The 10,983-nt window shown below is 45.9% G+C and overlaps 1 protein-coding gene across 2 annotated transcripts in view; it reads left to right on the plus strand.

Annotated features, from left to right (window-relative positions):
• RPS6KL1 (ribosomal protein S6 kinase like 1) overlaps positions 1-10,345 on the plus strand; it is a 41,368-nt gene extending 31,023 nt beyond the window's left edge. The window contains exons 6-11 of one of the 2 annotated variants that reach the window (XM_001375102.4): positions 274-406; positions 1,614-2,468; positions 4,311-4,400; positions 4,779-4,861; positions 7,143-7,238; positions 8,290-10,345. In XM_001375102.4, coding sequence (XP_001375139.3) covers positions 274-406; positions 1,614-2,468; positions 4,311-4,400; positions 4,779-4,861; positions 7,143-7,238; positions 8,290-8,400 — 1,368 coding nt within the window. In that variant the 3' untranslated portion in view covers positions 8,401-10,345. The remainder of the gene's footprint in view (positions 1-273; positions 407-1,613; positions 2,469-4,310; positions 4,401-4,778; positions 4,862-7,142; positions 7,239-8,289) is intronic. The other variant, XM_056810686.1, reaches the window with a different exon arrangement.
• The last annotated feature ends 638 nt before the right edge of the window (positions 10,346-10,983 follow it).

Raw genomic sequence — 10,983 nt, forward strand, 5'->3', positions numbered from 1 at the left:
TGCCGCTGACTCCTACAGGGGAGGTAGACTGACGAGAACATGCCCCTTTTTCATTGCCTCTGCTTCCAATTTTATATGATTACATACTCACATATTCATGTTTTTCTGGTCCCAGCTCCTTTGCCAGTCAGCCCTATCACTGGTGAATTTCTGGGGTGAATGTTGCAGAGGTTGGGGTGACCCCACTAGGCAGAGAGTCCCCTGCCTCTCTGGTGGTGATAGTCCTTGAGCTCTGTCTCTCTTCTTTGTTTGAATTGGTTCCCTTCTTCCCAGAGTCTTCCCAAATGCCATGTAGAGACTTGGGACCGTCCAACCATCATCCCCAATGGTGTCCCCTACATGGCCAAGCTGCTTCGCTACTCTGTGAGTGAGGATTCCATCTTCTTGCACTTGGAGCATGTGCAGGGTAAGTGGGAGCCATAGAACCAGGTCTATCTACAAGGGTTCCCTCCACCAATCCAGAATCTTTCTCAGTGGCCTTCCCTCCTTCTTCTTCGTTCCTACTCTTTCTCCTTCCCATTAGATTTCCCTAAAGCAGTTGTTCTCAGGCTTTTTAGTCTCAGAACCCTTTCATACTCTTAAAAATGACTAAGAACCTTCTCAAAGAGCTTTTGTTTACCTGGATTACATTGATTGATATTTACCATATTAGACATTCAAGAATCTTCCTATGATTATGAAAATAATTTTGACCTAATGGATATCCTGAAATGATCTCATGAACCCTCAGGGATCCCTTGATAACACTGTGGGAACTGCCTACCTAAAGAATCTTGGCCATCCCTGACCCACCAAAAATATCTTTTCTAGGAGAACTGATAATACCTAAAATTCCCTCTATTAGACATTCATTTCTGTGGGCTAAGGCATATTTTTAATCTTTCCTCTTTTAAAGTGTTAACTACTGGGGGCAGCTGGGTAGCTCAGTGGATTGAGAGCCAGTCTCAGAGATGGGAGGTGCTGGGTTAAAATCTGGTCTCAGACATTTCCCAGCTGTTTGACCCTGGGCAAGTCACTTGACCCCCATTGCCTAGCCCTTATCACTCTTCTGCCTTGGAACCAATACATAGTATTGACTCCAAGACAGAAGGTAAGGGTTTTTTTTTTTTTAAGGAACCTCTATAATAGTAGAGATAACTTAAGGGAGGAATAATCAGTAAAGAGTTTTGTGGGTCTGTGAAAGGAGTGGAGAGAGGAAATAGGGACAAAGGGCAGGAAGTAGATATAATGCTCTCAATGAGTGTTGTTAAGGAAATCGAGACCCTCAAAGTATGGACAGGGATAAAGAAGTTTCCTGGAAGAGGCAGGATTTAACCAGGGTTTTGGAGGTTGGATAAGACTTAGAGAGGTTGAAAAAAGTGGGGAAGGTGTTCTAAACAATGGATCTGGTGGTGAGCAAAAATGATGAGATGGGAAAGGCTTGACACATCCAGGGCTCAGTGAGCAGAGTAGTCTGGCTGGTGCAAAGGCTCTGAGCTAGAGTAGGGGAAGATAAAGGGAGAGAGTCATTCCAAAAAGATCTGTACTGTTGATGGAGATGGGAGGAAGATTCTGGACTTCAATCTCCTACTCCATCCCTCCCACCATTCTCTCTGTCCTTCTGCTTGGCTCAGGAGGAACCCTCTGGTCCCACCTCCTCTCCCAGCCTGGACCCCAGAGGTCAGAAGTCTCCAGCGACTTAGCCCAGCAGAAGCCCAGCTCTATCCAGGGAGATCGCCAAGAGAAGGGGAAAGCTGGTCCTGAAGTTGGTCTCAGCCTCCTGACCCCGGGTCTACTTCCCCAGAATCATACCAGCCAGCCTGCTGCTGATGCTGAGGCATCCCCCAAGTCCTCTGACATTCCATCAGTGCCTCGAGGCAGAGTTCCTGACCATCAGAAAGGGCTGAAGGATCTGAAGGCCACCCAGGCTCCCACCCTGAATCCTGCAGTCAAGGCATCCTGCCTATCTGGGGAAATCCCAATATTCAGGTCCCACAGACTATCATCCTGTGGAGATGCTTTTGGGAGAGATCAATGTAGGACAGATGTTTCTGCCTCTGAACAGGACCCTGTGGCCTCACAAGGCACTACCTCACCTTCTGGTCTTGCACCAAAGACCCTAAGAAGGGATGAGGCAATGACCAGCTGCCTTGGTCGGGGTAGAGGTCGGTCCCATCACCAAGCCAGGCGGAATATGAGGTGGAGCACCCATAGGGGGGCCCTGGGAGGTATCTCCTGGATCCAGGAGGGGGCAGGCCGGGTACTAGAGGGCTACGGTCATGGAAGTGACTGGCACAAAGAGCTCCCAACTCAGGACTGTCCACATGCTAACCGGGCTTGTCCAGGCCACAGAGGAGGAGCATGGTGTGTGAAGGAAGAACAGGTCAAGCAGTGGGCAGCGGAGACCCTCGTGGCCCTTGAGGGTCTCCATCAGCAGGGTGTGCTATGCCGGGACCTCAACCCCAGGAACTTGCTGCTGGACACCACTGGTAGGTGCTCCTTTTTCTGGGAGGAGAGGAGGGGGTACAATCACCCTGTAGATGGCTACTCAGATGGGAGGGGAGGTAACCTTTGACTCAAAATCCTTTGATAAGGAAGCAGTGGCTTCCAGAGTGAAGGCCCCTTGGAGAGGTCAGCCAGCCCACCCCTCTCCTACACTCTTTTCCCAAGAGAGTGACTCCCTTAATTTCCCTTAGACCCCTAAGCTGGTAGGAGCTCAAGTTGCCCAAGATGAGCTAGTAAGAATTGTTTCCTCTCCACACCACTAGGGCTAGGAGTCAAAATTTGAGGAACGGTCAAAATGATTTCATAACACAAATATGTTTTAATTTCTAATAGGGTAGATATCAATAGATATAACCTGTATTTTTAAAAAAGCTCTTGGGGGGGGTCTCCTCAGTTTTTAAGAGTATAAAGAGATTCTGAGGTCAAAAAGTTTGTGAATTGTTGCTCCAGGTCAATTACGTGGCAGTTTTGTACCAGGAAATACCAAAGGGATCTTGAGCTCTTGTCCTTTGTAAGCTAGAGGAATAATTGATGATGCCAATGATAATGATAACATTTATAGGGCATGTTAAGGTTCACAAACTGATTAACATATGTTATTTGGTCCTTACAATTCTGGGAGGCAGATGGTATTGTTATCCCCATTTTACAGATGAGGAAACTGAGTCTGAGAGAGCTTCAATGAGTTGTCCACTTGGCTAACAAACATGAAACAGTATTTGAACTCATATTTTCCTCACTCCAAGCCTAGCACTCTGTGCATTACGCCACCTAGTTACCTGCTTAAGGAACAACTGAAAGGTCACTGGTTTGTAAATTTAGGGCTAGAAGACACCTTGAAGGCCCTCTGGTCCAATTCCTTCATTTAGGAATGAGGAAACTAAGGCCTAGAAAAGTTAAGTAACTTCCCCCAAATCACATAAGTCATAAGTGGCAAAGTGGAATTTGAACTCAGACCTTCGGCCTCTTTGTTCTTTCTCTTGTACTACATTGCCCAACTGACCCACTGGTTTCCCTGTTTAAAAAAAAAATCAAAGACTATGGGGTCCTTGACTTCAGTTGGAGATGAATTCATTTATATAGTACTTTAAGATTTACGGTGTTCTCCCTTCTCCCCATTCTCAAGAACTCTGTAAAGTGTTACAGGTTCCTCTTCAAAGAGCAGGGAGATTATTTACCTGTCCTCATAGAGAGCTAGTCCAGGCTTCTTCACTGCAAATCCAGTGATTTTCCCTATTTATCTTGCAGCAGTTTCTAAGGATCTTAACTGTTCTCTCTCCCTCTCTCCTTTTTTCATTTTCCTTCCTCTCTCTCTTCCTTTCTCCCTCCCTCCCCTCTTTCTTTTTCCTTTTTTCCTTCCCTCCTTCACTTTCCTTCCTCTCTCCCTCCCTCCCCTCTTTCTTTTTCCTTCTTTCCTTCCCTCCTTCACTTTCTTTCCTTTCTCCCTCTTCCTCCCTCCCCTCTTTCTTTTTTCCTTCTTTCCTTCCCTCCTTCACTTTCCTTCCTTTCTCCCTCCCTCCCCTCTTTCTTTTTTCCTTCTTTCCTTCCCTCCTTCACTTTCCTTCCTTTCTCCCTCCCTCTCTTCCTCCCTCCCCTCTTTCTTTTTCCTTCTTTCCTTCCCTCCTTCACTTTCCTTCCTCTCTTCCTCCCTCCCCTCTTTCTTTTTCCTTCTTTCCTTCCCTCCTTCACTTTTCTTCCTTTCTCCCTCCCTTCTTCTCTTCCTTCCTTCCCTTTTTCCCTCTCAACCCCATCCCTCCTTTCTACTCTTCTTCTCACCCCATTACCAACCCTCTATGCTTCCATTTTGCTCCAATGTTGGGATTTAGGTCACATCCGTCTCACCTATTTTGGCCAGTGGACTGAGGTGGAGCCCCGGTGCTGCAGGGAAGCCCTGGAGAACCTGTACAGTGCCCCAGGCAAGGAGTCAGCCTGGACATCTTCACGAGGGTCCTCTGACTTAGCCAGAGGAATTGGGGAGAGAGAAGGGGAGGGGAGGAGGGGAACTCAGCTGTCCACTAGAGGCAAGGCACCCTCCTGGGATTCCTCAGAGAGCCTCTCTCCATGCTCCATGGGCACAGTAGCCGCTCCACTATAGCACTGCCTTTGTCCATCTCTCCCTTGCTCTGGACGCTGGCAAGACTTGCGAGAACGGGCACCTAGGAGTGCTGGAGAGGCGGGAAAGAGGGTGGATCGTCTGAGGGATTGGGAGGGGGTGCTAATGGCTGAGGCCAGCGAGCTAGGAAGCATAGATGTGAGAAGTCCGGGGGTAAAGGGGTTACCTCTTACCCCTGCAGAAGTGGGCGGGATTTCTGAGCTGACGGAAGCCTGTGATTGGTGGAGCTTCGGATCCCTACTGTATGAACTTCTAACTGGAATGGTAAGTAGGCAAAGGGGGTCGCAAGAGATGCTACGTGGGCTTGGAAGGACAGGAATTTCATTGTTTTTGTTTAAGCCACTGCCTTCGAGGCCAGCCAGGCAATGCTAACAGGAGCATAAATTTAAAACTGGAAGCCGCCTTTGGAATAATTTACTCCCACGAAGAACCTCATTTCCTTTTTTTGTGGATGAGTTACCTGCTTGATAGACCAAGGGAATGCAACGGCTATAGTTGAATGAGATTTTAGTAAAGCACCTGACGAAAGTGTCTCTCATGCTCTCCTATCAGAAAATATGAGATGATGTGAGCTAGACAAGAGTATGGCCTGATTCCACGTCGATTCAGCCGCTTTTGAAGAGAGAGACACAAATAGCACCACTAATGGTGCCACATCCTTGGGTCTGCTGGGTGGTACAATGGAGAGAACAAGGGATTTAGAGTTGGGAAGACCCGAGTTCAAATCCTACCTTTGATACTTGCTAGCTGTGTGATTCTGGGCAAACACTTAACCCTTCCCTGCCTTAGGTTCTTATCTGGAAAATGGGGATAGTGTTTGCTTGGGCAGGATATATAATAAAATTAGAAAATGAGGATAAATAAATAAATAAGAGCATCTACCTCTTAAAATATTAACATGTATTTTATATTATTATATCATATAGATTGTATTATTATATTTTAATTGTTGTATTCATGGTATATATAATATACTCTAATACATAAGAAGATAAAATTGATATATTATACATAAGATTATATATGACATAGTAATGATATAATAAAATAATTAAAAAATAAGAACCACCTTCCAGTTTTTCCAAGGATCGAATGTGTAACTATATGTAAAGTGTTTTGCAAATTTTAAAGTTACGTAAAGCCTATTATTATCATTATTATTACTACTGCTACTAGAGAAGGGAAGAAGAATTTCTTAAGTGCCTACTATGGACCAGGCACAGTGCTAAGAAGGATTTCTGAGGTCCCTTCTAACGCCTGTGATTCTGTGTTGTTTCCTTAGTAGCCTGCTTCTTAACAGTCAGAACTTGGATCTCTACCAGAATAGCTGCCTCAACCTTTCACTTCTACTCCTTGGGGCTGGCTGAAATGTGACCCTTGGTTGCAGGTTGAAGCTACTCTTTGTGCAGCTGTTTAATCTTTGACTTGGTGGCTTTCTGATCTGCTGAATTCCTTTTGGCACCTCTTTCTCAGACCCTTCTTCCTCAAAATCTTTCTTATTACCTAGATAAATTCAAAGCAGCTTGCAAAGTGCCTTATAAATATTTTCTCATTTGATCCACACAATAAGCCTGGAATGTAGGTGCTATTAATATCCCCATTTTATAATTGAGGAAACTGAGGCAAGTAGAGGTCAAGTAACTTGCCCAAGGTCACACAGCTAGCAATTGTCTGAGGAGAATTTGCATTCAGATATTTCTGACTTCAGGTCCAGGGCTTCATCTACTGCATACCTTTTCTAAATGACTGATCACTTCAGCCCTGCATTTTTTATCTTCTCATCAGTACGTACAAGGGAGTCAATGCTGAACTTCAAATTCCAGGACCTGAGTTCCAATTCTGGCACTGTCTTTTATGACTTGAGACCTTGAGCAAGTCATTTAGCTTCTGAAGCAAACAAGTTGGCTCTTTGTAAAGTGGGGGGTAAGAGAGTGGGCAGGATGACCTTTAGAGTCTCTTCTAGTACTAGTCCTGGGATCATCTCCAAATATCTCTGCCCCTTCAGTCCTGGCTCTCCCAGGCTTTTCTATTATGTCAATTAATTAATGACATTAACATTTCTAAAGCCTACCTGTAAAAAATTAAAAGTAATTTGGTTTATTGGGAAATCCTTATAACCATAAGAAATTGCATAAAGGGAAGAGGAGCCATCCAATGACCCCATTTTCTCTTGGTTTGGTGACTGAATTCTGCTCATACTGTAATGAAGACCTACCTCTACCCTTTTGGGGAAAATAACCCTTGCCAGAGGCAAAAATCTTAGCCCTGGGGGCACCTGACAGGAGTTCCTGGGTTCATATTTAGCCTCAGACACTTCCTAGCTGTGTGTGACCCTGGGCAAGTCACTTGACCCTCATTGCCTAGCCCTTACCGCTCTTCTGCCTTTGAACCAATACACAGTATTGATTCCAAGATGGAAGGTCAGGGTTTGAAAACAAACCAACCAACCAACCTTAGTCCTCCTAGGATTTTAGGTTACTTCTGTCCCTTCTTTTCTGGTGTTTTCTTTTAAAGCTCCCTGTGCCTCTTCTCTCTCTCCCCCCAGTCCCTGTCCCAGAACCACCCCTCAGGAATCCACATCCACACCAGGCTCCATCTTCCCGAGTGGCTCAGTCGACCAGCTATCTCCCTGCTTACTGAGGTAAGGGCCATGCTAGTTGGGGAAGACTGGTAGGAACAGATGTAGGGAGGGAAGGGAAAAGCTCTTCTCTAGACAAACTGTGCCTTGAGGTTTGTTGTCCTTAATTGGACGGTGAGATGACTGCTAGACTTGGAGTGAGTCTGGACAGACCCAAGTTCATATCCTGTCTCAGATACTTTTCTCTTTTTTTGTAAAAACCCCTACCTTCTATCTTATAATTGATACAAAGTTTTGGTTCTAAGGGCTATGTAATTGAGGTTAAGTGACTTGCCCAGGGTCATGCAACTCAGAATTATATAAAGCCCTATTTGAACACAAGGGTCTATCTCCAGGTCAGGCTCTCTATCCACTGAGCCACTTCACTGCTCCTTCAGATACTTATTTTCTATTGTAGCCCTGGGTAAATCACTTAAGCTTTTCCAGTTGCTATTTCCTCATCCATAAAATGGGAATATCAAGCTCACAGTGTTGATGTGAGAATCAAAGGAGATAATATATGTAAAACACCATGCCAACCTGTGATATACAGATGCTATTATTATTATCATCACTACTACTACTACCACCACCACCACTGTTGCTCCTAAGTGGAGGGGCATGAAGGAAGGATAGGTCTGGGATTCGGATGTCCTGGGATTTCTCAGGGACATTTTGGATGTTCTTAAAATCCAGGTGAGGGAAAAGATTTGTGATTTTATTGGCCATACCACTTAGTAACTGGGTTGGAGCCAGAGCAAAGGCTCTTGCCTTAATGAGATATTAGGAGAAAATTCACCTTGCCTTGATTTTTCATCCCATTTAAACCCTGGGAGTTGTTTAGTAGGGCAGTGTTGGTGAAAGCAAGCAGAATCCCTACCAGCCCTGTGTATCGAGGAGAGAGATCCCCAGATGGTGCAGAGGGCACAGGTTGTCACTGGATACACTTGGAGCCACTGTGCCCAGGAAATGAAGGGAAGCAAGAGAAGGCAGAGCTGATGGAGAGATGGCAAAGGTGGGATTCAGGGCAGGCACAGAAGTTCCACTTATCTGACTCCTGGCTTTTCCTCTTCAGTTATTACAGTTTGATCCCTGCCGGCGCCTTGGTGCTGGAAGAGGAGGTATCAACAAGCTCAAATCTCACCCATTTTTTAGCACCATCCAATGGAACAAACTGGTGGGGTAGGGTCAAAAGAGAAGAGGCAGAGAACTTCTCTGGAAGACCCAGCCTGGCCTTCTGGGCTGGCAGAGCCCACAGGAGAAATTTAGTCCAATGGGTCCAAGGCCCCGGCCTGAAATCCTGGGATGTCAGACTACGTTTCCTCGTGCTACCAAAGTTTCAAACATTTGGTGGTGAGGATGAATTCTGAATCATGCATCCTGGAGGGCCACAGGCTTGAGCCTCTCTTCAATGCTTCTGACACTCCCTTTCCTATGAGTTTGTTTCACTGAAGGCCCTGGAAGTATACTCCATGGTGGCTCAGTTCTCCAATTTTTACTCCCACCCCTAAATGAACCTAGGCATGATAAGGGGAAACCATAGGGAACCTTGAAGTCAGAAAATATTGGAACTAGTCTGACCTCTGCCGCCTACTGGGTGTGTGATGTTGGGCACTTCTTTTGAGACTCAGTTTCCTCATCTGTAAAATAGAAATATCTGCCTTGCCTACCTCATAGGGTTAAGGTTATTGTGAGGCTCAAAGGAGATTTGTGGGAAAGGATTTTGTAATTGTCCATCACTATAGAGGTGCAAAAGATTATGATAACACACGAGGCGATTGTATTTCCCATTAGCCAAAGCAGAGGGCAGTGAGCTGGAGCATCCTAAGGGATCCTCAAGCCTAGCTTAGCTGCTCAAACCTCACAGACCTCAAGGGTACCTTTCTCTGGGATTAGTTAGTTAGCTTGGTGTTCTGGAGCTCTGAGCAGATAGCAAACTGCTAAAATAGTGTTGTTGAGCTAGTGATAGACCAGGTGGCCATCTTCAGCTGAGACATGGTAATTCACCAAATTACCTACCATATTTCACAGAGGGTGTCGGGAAGCTTAAAGTTGTGCCTGGGCCACCTCCAGGAATTTTGGGGGTCAACCCCCCCCATCCCCTGGCATAGATTGTTGTAAGATAAGACCGTCTTAGCCAAAATGAAACTTCTGATCACATTAGTCATAAACTGAGTACAACTCCCTGGTCAGGGTTTTCCCAAAGTAGGCAGTGATGGCAGGCTGGAAAATGAGTCTAAAGAAGGGCTTTGGTGAATTTTAAAAAGTCCTCTGGAATGATCCCTTATTTTTCACTCCAGCCTCCCAGAGGAGAGGGGACAAGGAGAAGTCAGGAGGAAAGGTTGGGGGGATACACTGGAAGGCCTTGCCCTACTGTGAAGATGTGAATCAAAAGATGCTTGAAAGACCTGGGCCAGTAGCACCCCTTATTGAACCCTCTCCCTCCCCAAGCACTGGGTTTCCACCCACCCAAAGCAGAGGAAGAGGCCCCTGCAAGTCCAAGAGAACTTGTTTCTTTGGGCTGGCTCAACTTGGGTTTCCTGACTGATATCAATTTCCCAAATGACAGGCACTATACAAAGCAGAGAGCCTAGTTTAGGGGTGGGGAGTTGCTGTACTCAGGTTCAAATCCCAATTCTGCTCCATGACTCTGTTTCCTCATCTGAAGAAATGATGAACTGGATGATTTCTAGAGTCCCCCTCCAGCTCTCATGTCTGAGATGGTTATTTGTCCTTTCCATGGTTTTTACATCTTGGTCTTGAGGTTCACTCATTTAAACTTGTTGTTTTAGCCTGGGCCAGAGAAGTTGGGGTCTCTGAGGCCTAGGGATGGAGGGAGCTGACCTCAGAACCCCAACCACAGCACATCTATTCTGCCTTGAGGGTGAGCCACTGGAACATTTCTGGATGAAGACTGGCTGACCTCAATTCTTGGTGTGGCGTGAACAACAGTGTGTCCATGTGTGACACTCAGATAGCAGTTATCTAGGATTTTGCTCAGGCATTCTCCAGGGCACAGGACATTGTAGGACAGCTGTGTAAGCATGATTGTGGCCCACTCCTCCAACTCCCAGTCACGACTGTCACTCTTGTCCATTAAATGTACAACATCCCAAATAAAATGGTAGTCTTACAAGTGTCTTACTTATGCAATGATCACCCTAAAAGGGAGATTGGGGACTCCAGAATTAAACTTCATAGGTGGGAAAAAGCTTCTACACACTGAGGGGGGAATGTTTTGAGTTCTTTGGGGATGAAAGGGTGATAATTCAAGAGGAAATTAGGATGTACAAAAACAACTTTCTAGCTTGCCCGATTTGCTTTGGCGTAAGTGATGGTCTAGGGCCTTGATGGCAAACCTATGGTGCACGTGCCAAAGGGGGCCTAGAGCCCTCTCTGTGGACACACGCACCATTGCCCCAGCACAAAATTTGTTACTAGAAAGCCAGAGGGACATGGGTCAGGCTTCCCTCCCCACACACATACCTGAGGACATATCTCACATCAGGGTGTTGTCCTGAGTGGAGGGGGGAGTGGCAGCATGGGGTAGACCTGTTACTGGCAAGAAATGATGCTTTATGTGGAACTACCAAGCATTAGCAAATAGTCATGACTCCATTCACTGGGTCAAAGAGGATAATCCAGCAGCCCTCTTACCATGTTCCCATTTAAGGCTGCTGCCCTCTGGGATACTGTTTGAAGGCAAGCTAGAGCCTTCAAAGGTCTCATGGAGAATGGGTTCCCACTCTATTATATCATGCGTCTGCTG

This window comes from Monodelphis domestica, chromosome 1, assembly GCF_027887165.1.
Source record: "Monodelphis domestica isolate mMonDom1 chromosome 1, mMonDom1.pri, whole genome shotgun sequence".
NCBI classification, from domain to species: domain Eukaryota; kingdom Metazoa; phylum Chordata; class Mammalia; order Didelphimorphia; family Didelphidae; genus Monodelphis; species Monodelphis domestica.